Here is a 19671-nt window from a genome sequence, read left to right on the forward strand (position 1 = left end):
AAACTTTTTTTGTGTGTGGTTAGTTCAGTGAATGTCTTCTACATTACAGATTATTTTCTCAAGTCTCCTTTTTGCATAATATAATAATTACAGCATTGTTAGAGTTTGAAGAATTGCTTTCAACTTCGGACATTTGTTAAGAACTGAGCAAATTTCTTTTGTATAACTTTGCCCCAAGCTTCTCAGTTTCCATTGAAGCGCTGTCGGCTCATAGTGTCTTTCCTTTCTTCAGGATTTTTTACACATCATAAAGCATTACTTACAGAGTTACATTTTCTTCATTATTACTAATCTGCATTTCTGATTAATCTCTCAAACAAAATTGATATTTAAAGAGGTATGTTGGTACAATTCTCTCTCTTGGTAATCATACTGTCTGCCATCTGAATTGTTCAAATGTGGTTCTAAAAACATACATTTCTGTGTAGTCTTACTCAAACTTCATCATACTTTTGTCATTTTCTGTTGTTACTCTTATCATATTTTCATTTTCTCACAGAAGAGATTTTCAAATAGTTTGAATTTGGTGAGATATGTGAACAATGTTACTTTCTGATAGAGCTATGCTCAGAGCAGTCTCAGCTCAGACTGGAGTTCTTCTTAATCTCAGAGCTATGGGTCAACATTACTCGTTTGCATGATGATAATGTTCCAACAGAGTTTCTTCATGTCTAGCGATATCATCATTTAGCAGTTATCTTTTTGTATGTCTCCTCCAATACATGTAGCCTAGAAAAAGATAGCTGGTTTTGACTCGTCATGCTGCCTTTCTGTGTAGCTATGAGACCTAAAACAAATCTCCTAAAGTGTGACTGTATTTGTAAAATTTTATGTGGTAGATCGTAACTTGCATATCAACAGTTGTCAACAGCCTACAGATTAAAATCTGTTTTTAAGCGCCTCTACCAGAGAGAGTTGGCCAGGTGCTCAGGGGTGGCAGTACAGCATTTCGTGAAAATGCATGCGAGAAAAAAAATTTGCAAAAGCTCTCAATTTTGTGAAGTTATTGTATACTGACTTTCACCAATTGGGGTCCAAGAGGTTTTTGTTAAATAGTTCTGTCTTGGTGTGAATATATTACTTTGATTGTGAATTAAGCAGGGCATTCCATTGTGTTGAAACACTAAATTCTTTAAAAGAGCAAACATCACTCTTGATTAACACTTAGATTTTGGAAAACCGTCTATGGTAGGCCTCATAATATAAATTGAATCTATGTGATTCAGTAGCATGCACATTGAAAACTAACACTGACAATTATGCAAGCAATGGACTATATCTGAAAGATAAAACATGAGCATTTACTTCCATCTTTTTCTTTATCCCCCTGTTTTTAAGTCTCTCCCATGCAAAAGCTAAATTTTAGTGAGAAACATGTAATGATGGCCTCTTGATATGTTTTTTATCACTGCATTTTTTTTTATTAAAAAAAAGCACATAGGTGAAAATATTCCACTGAATCTGCTTCCTGTTCCAATGAAATTTGTACTCTGAGTGGGAATGTTAGTCAGTTTCATTGTGATGTTGCAGAATCAGTATTTTTTGGAAAGTTAAGTTATAGAGCCGGAAAATACTAAACGGAAATTCTTTATCAACCATCAAAATGATACATTACCCTTCAGATTGTATTGCTTCCAACCATGAAGTGATTGTTACCTTCTAATTTTTCTGTGAATTAGAGACAAATATCTGCACTTTTATTTTTGTTTTTATTTTAAAGGTCACTTGTAATGTATGATTTCTTTCTGTGCTATTTATTTTGCTCATTCCCTACAGGCTTTTTGAAATGATAGGACCAGAGATACCTGAAAGGGAAACGTTCCTCAGTAATGCTTTACAGTGGTCCACGAAAGGATTGAAGGAACACCGAAATGGACATCCAAATTTACATCAGTACATAGCACAAGTTTACTGGAAAGGTGGGTTATAAGTTTATTTTTTCTGTTCTACAGAATACAGTACTCTTTGTTTTTCTCTATAAGAACCTATATTAAGTGGAGAACATTGTTAATATTTTCTGCTTCTTGGAGCTACTGTAAAAATCATTCTGAGGAAAGACAATAAATGTGTACTAGGAAGCTTTTGCAGTGCAGGATCATTCAGTTTTCAGAATAATGTTCGGTACAACTAATGCAGCTCTTAATTCTTAAAAACAATCATCATATCTCTTTTTGTTTTGCTGAGTGTCTTCTTGCAGGTGCACACACATGAAGTGTCTCATCGCTGCAGGCCTTCTTGAGTCTTTATTATGCAAACAAGTAAATGGGCTGTAGATGAAGGGCGCCCAAAAGTTTTGAAGTTTACTGCAGTCAGATGGTGCAAAGTTTGACAAGTGTACTGGAATGTCAGTGTCATACAAGAATCGAGTAACATTTTCATTAGGTGACTGTCAACATCTCTTAATACTTGGAAAAAATCATTAATCATCATGGGATGTTTGCCTCAAATTTTTCCCAGCTCTGAGTGTTTGGTCTAAATAACATGTTAATGGTTTTACATGTGAATTGACATTGTTACATTTACTACTTACCAAAGACCATTTTTTAAAGTTAGGCTTTTAAGGTCTTTTTCTATTTATATGATGTTGACAAAAATATGTGAACATCACAGACAAATGAAATAATGCAAAATTCAAATTACATTTTAAAGAAACATTGTATTCAGCATTTCCACAATGCCATTTGATGTCCAGGCTTACTGTTTCATTCCCTTGTGCTTAAGTGAAAACTCAACATTTCATTCACCTGTAACAGAAAAAAATGTTAAAAGGGTATATACAAAAATAGGAATCTGACTGAATTGAAAGAATAATATTAAAATTTAGTAAAAGAGATATGACGTAAATACAGTGAAACCTCACATAGTGAGCATAATTTGTTCCAGAATCTTACTCATAGAGTGAAACACTTAAGCGAAACAATTTATCCCATATAAATTAATGTAAACATAATAATGCTTTACATGCACAGAAAGTACTAAAAGTTTTATCTTAGTCATGCTATTCATTCAAAGAAAATTGTACATGCAGTGTTATGTTCTTTATTATTCATGATATGTAACTAATTCTTTTTTACTAGGAAGCTGTCTACAGTCATTTGTTTCTGCTGATGCTTCAACACTTGGTGAAAATGTGACACAGTATTATTGTCAAATAAATCTGTAGTGTACGTAGCCGAAGCTTTATTAGGGTGATGATTTTTGACGTGTGGTGCAACCAGTTCCCATGCTTTTAGCATTTCTCTTATTGCGCCAGAAGATTGCTGCTTTGCTGTTACTGCCTCCTCCTCCTCCTCCTCCTCCTAAGAACTCCACAACTTTTTGCTGCGAAACACTGCAACTCCTTGAGCTCTTCAGTGGTCATTTCTTGGCTGTGATCTTCCACGAGTTCATAGATATCATTGTTATCCACTTCTAGTCCAATGCTCTTGGCCAAAGACACAATCTCATTAACTACAGGCTCCACAGGTACTGTCTCAAATGTCTGAGTCATATTCGGCAGTGCACTCCAGCCAAAGCTTCTTCCGAGCAGAAGTGAGTGTTCTCTTGGTGACCCCTTCCAAGCCTTTTCTATCATCTTGATGCAGGCAACAATGTTGAAGTGATATTTCCAAAACTCTGAGAGTGAGATTGGTAGCTTCAGTTAACTCAAAGCAATGCTTGAAGAGTGCTTTAGTGTAGAGTTTCTTGAAGTTCGAAATAATCTGTTGATCCACCAGCTGAAGTAATGGAGTGGTGTTGGGAGGCAGAAATTGGATCTTGATAAATTGAAATTCTTCAAGGGGATGGTGTTGTAGGCCTGGAGAAAGGGCAGGAGCATTGTTCATAACAAGCAAGACATGGAGTGGCAGATTTAGCTCAAGGAAATATTTTTCCACCGAAGGAGCAAACAGTTCATTGATCCAAACCCGAAAAAGATCTGGTTGTTGGTACTCCACATCACATTCAGCCTACTCTTATGGACTGTACACTTCTTGAAGGCTCATGGAGTTTCTGAATGATAAACATGTAGTGGTTTAATTTTCAAATTGTTGCTTGCATTAGCACAGAATAGCAATGTTAGACAGTCTTTCATTGGCTTGTGATTGGGCAGTGCATTCTCCTTGGCTGTTACAGAGGTACACTTCAGCAACTTTTTCCAGAATAAATCTGTCTCATCACAGTTAAAAACCTGTTGTGGCAGATAACCCTCAGAATCTATGAGCATCTTGAGGTTTGGAGAAAGAAAAAGAAAAAAATTGATAAGAGAAACAGTGAACACATGAACAATGCAAAACCAAAAAACAAACAAATTAGTGCACTTTTGGATATTCTGTATGGTGGAGTGATGGAATACAAACAATGTAAAGAATGAATATGATCATTCACATTCTAATTGAGATCTCGAGCTATTGACAGGCATATAATCAGTATTTGGAACTTTTTTGGTTAATGTTCTACTGGACACCCCTACCCCCCTATCTCCACACACACACACACACACACACACACACACACACACACACACACACACACACACACACAGAGAGAGAGAGAGAGAGAGAGAGAGAGAGAGAGAGAGAGAGAGAGAGAGAGAGAGATTGTCCCAACACTGCAACCTGACTGGGAAGAAGGGAGTTCTGTGAAATGAATAAGATAAACAAGAAAGTGGACAGGGGAAGAAGGGGTGAAGGGAAAGGATGGGCAGTTAAGGAGATGGCTAGGAATTGGCCACCAGTCATATAAGTGTGGTACATTCAAGATAAGTCATGTATGTGAAGAAGTAGATGACCTGGTTCCTGGGGAGATTGGGTGGAGGGGGGAGTAGGATTTTCAGTGTTGTAACTGCCATGCTTCACAAGTTAGTATTCTTGGAAACAAAAATTACTGACATTTCTGTAATGTAAGACATAACCAGCCACTTACGAATAAAGTTGGGATTTTAATCTGGTGAAGTAATCAGTTGGCTTTGGAAACTGATATAGCATGTTGATCCTTTGCTAGTCATCAATGAAATTGCAGAATAGAGTAATTACTATGAGTTGCTATTTTGTCTGAGATTCATGGATTTTGAGAAAGTTTTTGACTTAATTGCTACAAAATCAGCATGAATGGACCCTGAGAAACAAGGTATTAATTCAGTTTATGTTTGTATACTGATGAATTTGTAAGTAGCTGTAGCTACATATTAATGGCTCCTGCCTGAAGTGCCTTTGGTTTATTCATGATACTGGAGTATTGGCCTTTCGCGCAATCAAACTTTGTAAGTGTATTGAGGAACTCTGTAGAAAAACTTTCAAGCTTGCTTTACAAGTCAATTACAGAAGCTCAGAATAATGTGTTACCAATACATTGAAAAGTTAATAGTACTACTCGTTCATTCTAACAAGAATATCTATATCAATAGAAGTAATGTAGTCATCTTTACCCAGCAGATAACATTGTGCTTTTAAATGAAAACAGGTAAATATGGTTTCTAAAAATTAAGCTTTTGATATATCTGAAAAGGAAAGTCCACAGTCCTTTTGTATCACCAGTTTTGACGACTGGGAGCGAGGCATGGACTTTGGTGGGAAACAGTTAAAACAAAAAACTGAGCATGGCTAGCTAGTGAAAAGCTGAATGATGCACATTGAGAATTACAGAGAGGTACAAGAAGAGAAACCAAATGGGTCAAAGGACAGACTGAAGTGGAAGAACTGATTATGGTACTAGTGGAAAAGAAGTGGTTGTAGGCACGACCAGTAGTCTCTGTTGTATCCATGAATGGAGGTACAACAAATTACAGAAGGCATGAGTAATCAGCACGGTTTATTCCTCTACCATTGAAGACACGAAACAGAATTATATACAACTTATGTGATTGGCTGGCACTGCCACTGGGATGGCACTTCACAAAGTCAGCGGATGACACTGGTGATCAGAGTGCCGAGTTGAAGAAATACCAAAATAGTCCTGTTCCAAACACAGTCGAAGTCCTGTTGAGGGTGATCTGAGTGTTTGGCATGGTGTGACGAGAGTGTCATCGGTGTGCAGCTATTTTGTGAGAACATTGCGGCTGGGTGTTACTACGGTGCTGTGGAGGCAGCTATGTGCAGCAGCCGTGCGTGTGCCTTCCAGATGGGCGGTGCTTGTGTGAACTGGATTTGCTAGCTATGGGCTGTGAGACAGCTGACCTGCAGCCATTTGGCATCAAGCACCATGTTGTAGGGATTGATGACACCACATTTTTCCTTCTCAAAACGAGGGCAGAAGCTCTGTCCGGAAGTGACGGACATGCGTTCCAACATTTGCTGCAAAGGCCTCTGGAAAAACAGGTGACAGAATGCACCTCCTTTCCATCCTGGTGGGAGCAATCCCCTGCTGAAATAGGCAAATCCAGGTCCAGAGGTGTCTCAGTAGCCAACGGCGAAGAGGAGGATGGCCGGGAAGGCAGAAGGCACGATGCCTATGGTGACGACTACAGCAATGTCAGTGCCGTGGACTGCTATGATGCAGGCTGCAACACCAGGGCCTGCAACGGCTGGGGCTGCAGCGATGGAGGGTGCGACATCCGTGGCTGAGATGACACAAGCTGCTATGGCTGTGGTGTGGTGGTGGTGTCCTTGATGCAGGAACCCTGCTGGGAGTGCCAGGCAATTGGTACCAAACCTGCTGTGGATAACTGCCGGAGGAGAAACAGTCAGTTTGAACATTCTCAGAAACAGAAAGGTTTGCAGCAGGATTGGGGATAGCATGAGACCACGACTGATTCTGGTGTCTGTGATAACTGTGTCCTGATCCTCCCAAATAACATAGGTTGCTCTGCCCACATGTCCGATTATAATCCTAGGTTCCCATCAGTGACCACTTTGAAAACATATACTTGGGTACTGACCTGGAATTTTGAGGGATACAGAAAAGTGCCTTGGGACCAAGGTGGATGGAGGAGGATGGAGGATGCAGAAATTCAGCTGGTGACTTATCTCCATAAGACATCATATGGTATTGATACGAAAAGGAGCAGAGCATTTTCTTTGTTGTGGAAATGCCATAATTTTGACATCTGTACCTTGAAGGTATGATTTTCTGCTTCTTTAGATTGTGGTGAGAATGGTGCTGATCTGATGTAGGTGATGCCATTGGCCTTACAGAAAGACAGAAATTCGCTGAAGTCAGTTGTGGGCCATTATTAGATACAATAGTAACTGGTAATTCTTCTTGGCAGAATATAGTTACTAGAGCTCAAACTTGCTGGCCGATGTCAAGGAATGAATTGTGACCAAAAAGGACATTTTGAAAAAGCATCCACGAAACTCCAAAATGACCCTGCAAAATTGGTGTGAATTTGTTGCCAGCGGCCAACTGGTACGAGCCAGTCAAAAAACTGTTGATGAGGAACAGGCATGTTGTCAGCAATGAATGATCATGTGTTCAATTTCCTTGTCTGTCCCCAGCCATGTACAGTGCAACCTGGCCAATTGATTCGTATAGGTAACGCCCCATTGTTTTGTATGATGGAAGTCCAACACATATTGCTGCGGAGATGCCAGGATCAGGAACAAAGTCTGTTATTTAGTGTGTGTAAAAGAGCACAACTCCATTTTGGACTGAAGAGACACTCCACAGAGAAAACCAACACCAAAGAGATTCATTGGGGAGTAGCTTCCTATCTACAGGCCATGCTGACGGAATAAACTGGTGAAGGAGCGGAGGGTACTGTCCTCTTCTTGGCTGTAGTGTTTCTGTGGTAGTCAGTTGGAAAGGTAAGCATCATGGCTTTATTGATCTGGTCAGTGTGAAAGCAGAGGAATCAAACACAGCATCTGATCTGACAGGAAGGGGTCAATCCATACCAAGTGGTCCAAGAAAAAAGTAATTGGTTACTTGGCCATCTCAGAAAAATTTTATATTTGCTGGGTGAATTCCCCAGTGTTTAATAGACACCTAAATAGTGTTTTAAAATAATTTATTGTTTATTATTTTGAAATGGTGGCCACATTTGTTCCAGGCCGCTTGCATTTTTTTGTATTTGCAAGCATCTACATTTTTTACAATTATTCAGTAATGGATTGTCCTAAGCCTTTCAGATAAAATGCATTTAGTTCAACACACTCTGGGCTACAAATTAACATCATTATCACTTAGCTGAATGTATTCTTTAATATATTTTTAATAATTCAAAGTTATAAGCCACAAATTAAAAAAAACTCAATTTTTGGACAGTAGTTTTCCAAAGAAAGATTAGTTTCTCAGCTTTAATATTTTTTCCGCTATTATGGTGTATAGTATAGTTAGTTTTTATAAAGTATCAATAGTGAGCAGCATACACGTAAAAAAGTACACTATTTTTAAAAATGGATTTTTAAAATTTTTCCATTTTGTGGTCTGTAGTGTCTTTGTTGGGGGACCAAATAAAAATCTGAAAATTTCACAGTTAATAGACCTTTATGCTATCAAACTTCAGTATAAATTTCAACTTTGAAATTCAATTGGAAGTTATGGAAAAAATATTACAAACATGAGTCAGAAATACGTTTTTTAACATCTGCGATATCTAGGCTTATGGAATAAAATGTATCAGTTATAATTTAATCATATCTATGATTACTTACTTTTTTTATCGAAAATAAGCCTACTGATTACATTATATTGCTCTCTTGTTATTTGTTTTTAGTACATCGCTCATTGAACATTTGAGACATTTGTTCTCTCAGTTTGGGTGTTAGATTACAAGTTCGCCCAGTCACAGTTGTAAATTCCATGGAAGACAGCTTCCTTAGTACATTTTTAAGTGGCATCCAAACTTGATCCTTCTCAATTTTTTTTATAAGATGTCCTTGGTCCTGGAGTGTGATAAAATACATGTACATTTTGGTTTTGACAGTCAATATTATCAACTTCACCAATCTACCACTGTTCATCGTAAACACAAGCCACTATGTCTTTATTTTGAAGAACCAGTTGTTCAAGTTTTCCACACTGGTGAAGTTCACTATCAGGCGTAGTGGATGTGATCTTACACCTCAATAAGTTGTGTAAATGGGGTACAAAACAGTGAAAAGATCGAGTGCCTTTAATCTGCTGACAAGTGTTGTACCTTTCCTTCAAGACACTGTCATAGCCTTCTTGTGTTTCCTCACATTTTACAAAAAGGTAGGCAATTCCTTTGATATGTTTTTTTACTGAATTCAAACATTTCTTGAGGTGTTATGATATGTTTGTCATAGGTCCACTGCAGACTTGCTTTGGTAAGAGCTCGCTTCGTTGTACCCCCGACACCATCACAAACATTCTTCACATGGCATGAAGTGAAAAAGTGCCATTCTACATCAAACCCAAAATCTTCTGTATGAAAGGAGATGTTAATAAATTTTTTGTTGTTTTTATATTGACTTGCTGCCCTATCTGAAAAATAAATCAGTTTTTTTATGGGAGGGTGGTGCTGTTTAATGTAGTTTGTTAATGTTAGTTGAAAAATGTGCACTGCTATAGTGTTGTGTTCAAGGTAGTCACTTACGACACAAAAGCTGTGGCTCATTAGTTTATCTTCATCTTTATAATAGAATGCAAATGAATTAACTGTGGCCTGTTTGTTTACCCCATGGTGCCCTTGTACTTCATCTTGAACAACAAAGGAATAGTTTTCCGAAAAGTCAGCAAGAACTAAGCATTCATCAGCTACCAAGGTTTGCATTTTGTATTTCAAAAATGTACTTTGAGCTTTTGCAATAAAATGATGCATTTTCAAGGTTAACCACCAACACTTCAGAAAACTCTTCTCATGATTTTTATGACTGTCATCATTTCAGTTCTGTCTCGTCACCCATTGTTTTTATTTTATATTGTCGGGCATCAAATCGTCTTCTTCGGATTCTTCAAACATGTCAAGTAAGGCTTGTTTGCCTGGACAATCCTCACATTTTCCCTTGATCATACAATTATAACTGTCAATATTGCATACTGTAACTTCCAGAAGCTCTTTATAGTCAACTTTAAGATTGGCCCCATTTATCATCAACTTTACTTTCTGATGATACAAAGAAACACAAACATTATGGGTGCCAGCTGCCCCTGCAACAATACACCATTGTGGTCTCAACCCGCAATACTTTGATCTTCCAATTTTAATGTCAGAATTTTCTTTTTTAAATTCAGTGAATAGTTAATTTAAATTACACAATATTAACCTTTTTTGCCTTTGAGTCTTAGAACCATTTTCTTTCACAGAAACACAGTATTTTTTGCCAGTCATCAAATGGCTGTTATTTGTCATCATCATAATACTTAATAACTTTAATGATTGTGTTTTCATCTACCAAATTAGATTCACTTTTCTTTTGTAATGCGGGTAAAATTCCATGTTGTTTTACTAATTGCCTAGTTAACTTAACAAGACGTTCTGACACATTAAATTCATCACTAACTTTTGCTCGACTCCAAGAATTTGGCAGTAAACTGGTAATCTTAATTTTATCCTCTTTGTTTGAAGTACTGCATTTAGTTTTTAGTTTTTCTATCAAATCATCATATTCAGTTGGTGAAGTTTTAGAACTTCCATCTGTTTTAGTACAAATTGTATTTTGAAATGAAACTTCCAAATTCTTTTTGACTGTAGCTGCCACTTTCTCAGTTTTTGTATTCAAGGCACTTGATCTTTTATCTTGACTTAGTTTTCTAATTTTACTAGCAGGCAATATACCCAGGATTTCAAAAGCCATATCTACTTTTTTAATGGTTGCTGATAAGTCACAAAATTCTGTATCTGAGGTTTCACTATCCTTTTTCTTGTGAATTACAAATATCTTAGAATAACATGTTGGACACAATGATTTTCATAGTATGAGATTGACAAAAGGACTTTTATTTTTAGAATAATGATCAAATGTTATATCTCGCACACTTTTGTTACAGGTTTCTTATGTTTCTCAAAAGGGTCCATGCAAGTCTGACCAAATAGGTGATGAATTTTTTTTTTACGTATTTCATTTCATCCCCCCCCATGAACCATGGACCTTGACGTTGGTGGGGAGGCTTGCGTGCCTCAGCGATACAGATAGCCGTACCGTAGGTGCAACCACAACGGAGGGGTATCTGTTGAGAGGCCAGACAAACGTGTGGTTCCTGAAGAGGGGCAGCAGCCTTTTCAGTAGTTGCAAGGGCAACAGTCTGGATGATTGACTGATCTGGCCTTATAACAATAACCAACACGGCCTTGCTGTGCTGGTACTGCGAACGGCTGAAAGCAAGGGGAAACTACAGCCGTAATTTTTCCCGAGGGCATGCAGCTTTACTGTATGATTACATGATGATGGCGTCCTCTTGGGTAAAATATTCCGGAGGTAAAATAGTCCCCCATTCGGATCTCCGGGCGGGGACTACTCAAGAGGATGTCGTTATCAGGAGAAAGAAAACTGGCGTTCTACGGATCGGAGCGTGGAATGTCAGATCCCTTAATCGGGCAGGTAGGTTAGAAAATTTAAAACGGGAAATGGATAGGTTGAAGTTATAGTGGGAATTAGTGAAGTTCGGTGGCAGGAGGAATAAGACTTTTGGTCAGATGACTACAGGGTTATAAACACAAAATCAAATAGGGGTAATGCAGGAGTAGGTTTAATAATGAATAGGAAAATAGGAATGCGGGTAAGCTACTACAAACAGCATAGTGAACGCATTATTGTGGCCAAGATAGATACGAAGCCCACACCTACTACAGTAGTACAAGTTTATATGCCAACTAGCTCTGCAGATGACGAAGAAATTGAAGAAATGTATGATGAAATAAAAGAAATTGTTCAGATTGTGAAGGGAGACGAAAATTTAATAGTCATGGGTGACTGGAATTCGAGTGTAGGAAAAGGGAGAGAAGGAAACATAGTAGGTGAATATGGATTGGGGGACAGAAACGAAAGAGGAAGCCGCCTGGTAGAATTTTGCACAGAGCACAACATAATCATAACTAACATTTGGTTTAAGAATCATGAAAGAAGGTTGTATACATGGAAGAACCCTGGAGATACTAAAAGGTATCAGATTATATAATGGTAAGACAGAGATTTAGGAACCAGGTTTTAAATTGTAAGACGTTTCCAGGGGCAGATGTGGACTCTGACCACAATCTATTGGTTATGACCTTTAGATTAAAACTGAAGAAACTGCAAAAAGGTGGGAATTTAAGGAGATGGGACCTGGATAAACTAAAAGAACCAGAGGTTGTACAGAGATTCAGGGAGAGCATAAGGTAGCAATTGACAGGAATGGGGGAAATAAATACAGTAGAAGAAGAATGGGTAGCTTTGAGGGATGAAGTAGTGAAGGCAGCAGAGGATCAAGTAGGTAAAAAGACGAGGGCTAGTAGAAATCCTTGGGTAACAGAAGAAATATTGAATTTAATTGATGAAAGGAGAAAATATAAAAATGCAGTAAGTGAAACAGGCAAAAAGCAATACAAACGTCTCAAAAATGAGATCGACAGGAAGTGCAAAATGGCTAAGCAGGGATGGCTAGTGGACAAATGTAAGGATGTAGAGGCCTATCTCACTAGGGGTAAGATATATACCGCCTACAGGAAAATTAAAGAGACCTTTGGAGATAAGAGAACGACTTGTATGAATATCAAGAGCTCAGATGGAAACCCAGTTCTAAGCAAAGAAGGGAAAGCAGAAAGGTGGAAGGAGTACATAGAGGGTCTATACAAGGGCGATGTACTTGAGGACGATATTATGGAAATGGAAGAAGATGTTGAGGAAGATGAAATGGGAGATATGATACTGCGTGAAGAGTTTGACAGAGCACTGAAAGACCTGAGTCGAAACAAGGCCCCCGGAGCAGACAATATTCCATTGGAACTACTGACGGCCGTGGGAGAGCCAGTCCTGACAAAACTCTACCATCTGGTGAGCAAGATGTATGAAACAGGCGAAATACCCTCAGACTTCAAGAAGAATATAATAATTCCAATCCCAAAGAAAGCAGGTGTTGACAGATGTGAAAATTACCGAACTATCAGCTTAATAAGTCACAGCTGCAAAATACTAACACGAATTCTTTACAGACGAATGGAAAAACTAGTAGAAACCAACCTCGGGGAAGATCAGTTTGGATTCCGTAGAAACACTGGAACACGTGAGGCAATACTGACCTTACGACTTATCTTAGAAGAAAGATTAAGGAAAGGCAAACCTACGTTTCTAGCATTTGTAGACTTAGAGAAAGCTTTTGACAATGTTGACTGGAATACTCTCTTTCAAATTCTAAAGGTGGCAGGGGTAAAATACAGGGAGCGAAAGGCTATTTACAATTTGTACAGAAACCAGATGGCAGTTATAAGAGTCGAGGGACATAAAAGGGAAGCAGTGGTTGGGAAGGGAGTAAGACAGGGTTGTAGCCTCTCCCCGATGTTGTTCAATCTGTATATTGAGCAAGCAGTAAAGGAAACAAAAGAAAAATTCGGAGTAGGTATTAAAATCCATGGAGAAGAAATAAAAACTTTGAGGTTCGCTGATGACATTGTAATTCTGTCAGAGACAGCAAAGGACTTGGAAGAACAGTTGAATGGAATGGACAGTGTCTTGAAAGGAGGATATAAGATGAACACCAACAAAAGCAAAACAAGGATAATGGAATGTAGTCTAATTAAGTCGGGTGATGCTGAGGGAATTAGATTAGGAAATGAGACACTTAAAGTAGTAAAGGAGTTTTGCTATTTGGGGAGCAAAATAACTGATGATGGTCGAAGTAGAGAGGATATAAAATGCAGGCTGGCAATGGCAAGGAAAGCGTTTCTGAAGAAGAGAAATTTGTTAACATCCTGTATTGATTTAAGTGTCAGGAAGTCATTTCTGAAAGTATTCGTATGGAGTGTAGCCATGTATGGAAGTGAAACATGGACGATAAATAGTTTGGACAAGAAGAGAATAGAAGCTTTCGAAATGTGGTGCTACAGAAGAATGCTGAAGATTAGATGGGTAGATCACATAACTAATGAGGAAGTATTGAATAGGATTGGGGAGAAGAGAAGTTTGTGGCACAACTTGACCAGAAGAAGGGATCGCTTGGTAGGACATGTTCTGAGGCATCAAGGGATCACCAATTTAGTATTGGAGGGCAGCGTGGAGGGTAAAAATCGTAGAGGGAGACCAAGAGATGAATACACTAAGCAGATTCAGAAGGATGTAGGTTGCATTAGGTACTGGGAGATGAAGCAGCTTGCACAGGATAGAGTAGCATGGAGAGTTGCATCAAACCAGTCTCAGGACTGAAGACCACAATAACAACAACAACAATTTCATTTCATGGTACTTGCATGTTGATTTGACTTCTTGGCCGACTCGTAAGTTAAATAACACTTTTTCTTCTTCACTGTAATCATTGATTAAAGTAATGTCTTTACAATACACTCCATACACACTTTCGTGACATGCTTCACTAATAATAACACCAGCAGAACACTGAGACACCCTTTTTCAACTGCATACCTCAAGAACTTCTAGCTAAATAAGTTTGAGTAGACAATTGTTGGTTTAAGGGGGAAGACAACAATCAGACGTGTTAAGACTTGCAGATGCAACTGTTAGCCTGCTGAAACAAGTACCACATCAGTGTTGTGACAAATAACCGTTAGTTAATGTAATATGGTGTGTTACATTATGCAATTGATATACTTTATTTGATTAGCCTACCAGATATCGCAGATGTTAAAAAACGTATTTTTGACTTGTGTTTGTAATATTTTTTCCATAACTTCCAATTTAATCTCAAAGTTGAAATTTCTACTGAAGTTTGATATCACAAAGGTCTATTAACTGTGAAATTTTCAGATTTTTATTTGGTCCCCCAACAAAGATATTGCAGGCCACAAAATGGAAAAATTAAAAAAAAATCCATTTTTTAAAATAGTGTATTTTTTAAATGTAAGCTGCTCACCATTTACACTCTATAAAAAGTGACTATACTGTACAGTGTAATAGCAGGAAAAATATTAAGCCTGAGAAATTAATCTTTCTTTGGAAAACTCCTGATCAAAAATGGAGTTTTTTTATTTGTAGCTGATAACTTTGAACTATTAAAAATATATTACAGAATACATTCAGCTAAGTGATGAAGATGTTAATTTGTAGCCCAGAGTGTTTTGAACTAAATGCATTTCATCCAAAAGGCTTAGGACAATCCACTGCTGAATAATTGTAAAAAATGTAGATGCTTGCAAATACTAAAAAACGCATGTGGCCTGGAACAAATATGGCCACCATTTCAAAATAATAAAAAATAAATTATTTAAAAAACTATTTATGTGTCTATTAAACATTGCAGAATTCACCCAGCAAATATAAAATTTTTCTGAGATGGTCAAGCAACCAGTGCTGGACCACTTAGTATGAATTGACCCAAAGGATAAAGTATCTGGATTGGTGTGGCATGCCACAGGGTGATAGAGGATTTCATAATTGTAGTTCAGCAGGGTAAGTGCCCAACGTTGGAGTTTTTGTGCCGTCCTGGGGGGGGGGGGGGGGGGGGGGGCACTGGTTTGGCTGGGTAGAGTAAACTGGTGAGGGGCTTGTGATCCACCTTTTGCTTTATCCAAAGAGGCATCAAAAAGGAGACTATTTGCTACAGAGCTTTGTGATGCTGTCGTGAGGGACATGGGTCTCGATTGTTGCCACATTACCCAAGATTTGTAGGTCGAAAATGTCTCAGGTGTGTTGAGGCCAAAAATGTTAGGACTACTGTAAGAGTGAAGTGCCATGACTGGGATTGCCTTAATTGTAAATCTGTACTGCATCTGCGGAAGCCATGGGCCGAGGATGGCGATGCAATCCCCAGTGTATATGGTGAGGACCTATGTTGGAACTTCAGGTTATGGGGAGCAGACCTTTTTTGAATGTGCACTTGTTGATAAACACAACTGAAGCTCCAGTACACAGCCCGTTCTGAATAAGCAGCTGAATGAAAAGTTTCTTTGAGTCACTCACATGCACAGAGGGTCATTGAGGGTGACTGACAGCCCGGGATGATTCCTGCATAGTGGAAATGCTGTAGCAGGTTTGAACTGGGAATGACTCATCAGACTCTGAAAGGTTCAGGAGTACGACATCATTGACATCAACCTGATGGATATCTGTTGCTTCAGAATTGTGGCTGGCCATGTTAACAGATGTGCCATGTAATTTCTTTGAGCAAAGGACTTGGATGTGCCCAGTCTTTTTGTAAAACAGACGTCAATCCATGTATATTGATAGTGTTCACATGGCACTAGTAGCTTCCATTTATGATTTTTTTCTTTTGTATGCCTTACTGTGTTTAAAATCGTTTCGTCAGCTTTATTACATGATTATCTGATTGTGGGCGAGGTCCGAAATGTGTGCTGTAATAAAGAAGTGTAACTAATAACTGTTGACTGTTGTTAGTGACCTACCAGCATACTGATGAAACATCTGAGGTACGTATACTGTGTATACGTCTCACAGCTTGCTTATGCTCCTCTGTCAAAGGAGCACCACATCTCCTTTTTGGTTGCTCATCTCTATGTAGTTCATTTGTCATTATCTTCTTATGGATAAAGACAGTGGGTCCCTAATTAATAATGTTTTCTTTGATGAGGTACAAAGCAAGAAAATAATTGTTCACCCAGTAACAAATGCTCTCTCTGATCATGATACACAGTTAGTCAGGATAAATGATATAGTGCCTTACAGTGTGGACATACCTCATTGGAAGTTAGTCAGAATCATTGATGACTACAGGGCAAATGTTTTTAAGTGTAGTTTACAGGAAACAGCCTGGGATGACATTTATAAAGAACCAAATGCAAAAATAAAATTTAAAATTCATATCAGTATTTGAAAATAGCTTTCTGCATAAGCTAATCAGAAGGGGAATTAAACAGCCATGTAAAAAACCATGGATCAATAAGGGGATTAAAGTATCTTGTGAAAGGAAAAGGGAAATGTTTCTTTTGGCAAGAACAAGTAGAGATCCCGCAGTAGCTGTGCACTACAAAAACTGCTCTAAATTACTAAGAAAGGGGGGGGGGGTGCTGGAAACAATTATATGATCATGTTTTGAATACAAATTAATTTGCAGTATGAATGTAAAATGACTAGTTCTACATCATGACGATTTATTGTGGAAAATGATCCATGGAACATGAAAGTAACTAACCATCAGGTTGGCTGTAATTAATGTCAGCTGTTTGACGTCAACCCTTAATTCAGTAAGAATGTTTTACAGGACTTCACGGTCTATTCAGTCATGGGCTTTTTTGAAGTCCACATGAGCTGATATGGTCTTTTTAACTTCGACCTTAGAATATATTATCTGATGATGCTTTCGATGTTGTTGAACTACCTTTCGTGATACTCACGAAGTATACACTATTTGAAGCTCAGCTTGGCTTCAAAATGCTCCAGGGTGGCAAGTGAGAGAATTTTGTGGGTAATGGTAGCAGCAATATTCCTTTGTAGTTGCAGGTGTTTTTCATGTTGTCTTTCATGTGCATTGAATGGATTTGGGCTATTTCTTATTCTCCAGGTAGGATTTCTTCACTCCAGTATTTATTTATTTATTTTTTGATTTGCTATTGCAAAATTTTTACTGATCTTCTCCAGATGCTTTGATCTTTTTGTGATGGACAATGCTGTGCTTGATGTCATCTTTTGTTAGGTGGTCTGGACTATGGGCACTGGAGAATGGGTTCATTTGTGTCTGTTGGGGATTTTGGTTTACTCAAATTTAGTATTTGAATAAACCAAATTGACCAGATGATTAATCTATCAAACAATGGAAAATCCAGGATGAAATGTAACGGTGTTATGAAAAGGAAAATTGCTACTCACCATATAGTGGAGATGCTGAAGTTGCAGATAGGCACAACAAAAAGACTCTCACAATTAAAGCTTTTGGTCATTAAGGCCTTTGTCAACAATAGAGAACAACAGAGACTACACACACAGGGGGCTGCCACTCCCCCCCCCCCACCTCACCTCTCCTCTGCCCTCCACTAACCTGCAGCACTTCACTGTCTGCCACCCCCACCATACCATCCCTCCCCCTCCCCCTCCCAGCCCCAGCCTTCTCCTTACCCCCACCCAGTCGCCACTCCAATCATACATTGGTGCCGCTGCTCACAGAGTGGTTTCAGTTGCCTGAGACTGCAGTTGTGTGTGCGAGTTGCGCGCGTGGGTTTCGTGTGGGTTTCATGTGTGTGTGTGTGTGTGTGTGTGTGTGTGTGTGTGTTTGTCGTCTGTTGTTGACGAAGGCCTTAATGGCTGAAAGCTTTAATTGTGAGAGTCTTTTTGTTGTGCCTATCTGCGACTCAGCATGTCGCTATATGGTGAGTAGCAACTTTCCTTTTCATGATATTGTTACAATTGATTAATCTGCTACAGTGTTACAGTTTTTTTCATTGAAGATACCAATGTACTGTCCTTCTGCTGAAAGCATAATGAATGGTGGCTGATAGCCCATGAGTTTCCATTTAAAGGTTCTATACTACTCTCTGGTTTCATTACTCATAAAAGTTTGGTGTCTTTTCAATAAGCAGTTTTTTATACTAACATTCTAATCATTCGGCCGTGTTGGATTTTTCAGGCTATTCCATAATTTTCAACTTCATTGAGGACAGATTCACTGTTATCCTTCTACCAGGCATGGTAATTTATTTATTTATTATCACATGGTCTAGCCTTTTTCCTCCGACTTCACTGCCCTTTGTCGAAGTTCATTATTGTCAAAGCATATGATATGTTTTGGGTGTTCCTGCTGATTATGGACTCAGTCTGAATTTAATTTTTGACATGTGGTGATCTGAGGTCACCTTTTTTAACTTTGACAGTCATAATCTCTGGACTGTTTCTCATGGAGATTGTGACATGATCAATTTGGAGCAGTCTTACGGTTTGGATGGAGGATTACAAAGTTGTCTGCTTTCTGGTTAGACGTGAAAGTGGGTTGGCGTGACCTGCAGGTCTTGACTTTCACAAATGGAGACCAGTCTCTTGGTTAGTTCTTCTGTAGATAGTATCTGGTCACTTTCTTGTACTTTTGTTCTTGACCAGATTGGGTGCTGAAATCACCCACATGAAGCTCAACATGTTATTTTGGTAGTGTTTCATCCGGTAGATCCCAGAAATTTCATGCTTAGTCTGGGATTAAACCTGTTTTCATAATTTTTAGGGGGATGTATGTCAACTATGGTGTAAGTCTTGTTGGCACATTTGATTGTTAATATAGATAGTCTGTCTCTCACTAATTTGAAATTTGTGGCCAATTTAAGAAGGCTAGTTCTCATGGCAAATGCAGTCCAAACATTGCAGGTACCTTGAGGTTCACTGAGCGAGGTGGCGCAGTGGTTAGACACTGGACTCGCATTCCGGAGGACAATGGTTCAATCCCGCGTCCGGCCATCCTGATTTAGGTTTTCCGTGATTTCCCTAAATCGCACCAGGCAAATGCCGGGATGGTTCCTTTGAAAAGGGCACGGCCCACTTCCTTCCCTGTTCTTCCCTAATCCGATGAGACCGATGACCTTGCTGTCTGATCTCCTTCCCCAAACCAACCTTGAGGATCATTCTTTGAGCTCTGCTCTTTAAGAAACTGTAATTTTCGGATTTAAGGTGCTCTTCATCTTGGTACTGTGTGTCCTGTGTGGCATTTATGGATAGTTGAGGTTTGTGTTGAGGGGCTTTAGTGTGAGAGTTTTCAACTTGGCACTGTGTG

General features: G+C 38.7%; 1 protein-coding gene across 1 annotated transcript in view; it reads left to right on the top strand.

The window, feature by feature from the left end:
• Positions 1-19671, top strand: part of LOC124775188 (Golgi to ER traffic protein 4 homolog) — a 72964-nt gene that overhangs the window by 22884 nt on the left and 30409 nt on the right. Inside the window, exon 4 of the mRNA XM_047250028.1 lies at positions 1777-1919. Within this exon, the coding sequence (XP_047105984.1) occupies positions 1777-1919 (143 nt within the window). The remainder of the gene's footprint in view (positions 1-1776; positions 1920-19671) is intronic.

Source organism: Schistocerca piceifrons, chromosome 2 (genome assembly GCF_021461385.2).
Source record: "Schistocerca piceifrons isolate TAMUIC-IGC-003096 chromosome 2, iqSchPice1.1, whole genome shotgun sequence".
NCBI classification, from domain to species: domain Eukaryota; kingdom Metazoa; phylum Arthropoda; class Insecta; order Orthoptera; family Acrididae; genus Schistocerca; species Schistocerca piceifrons.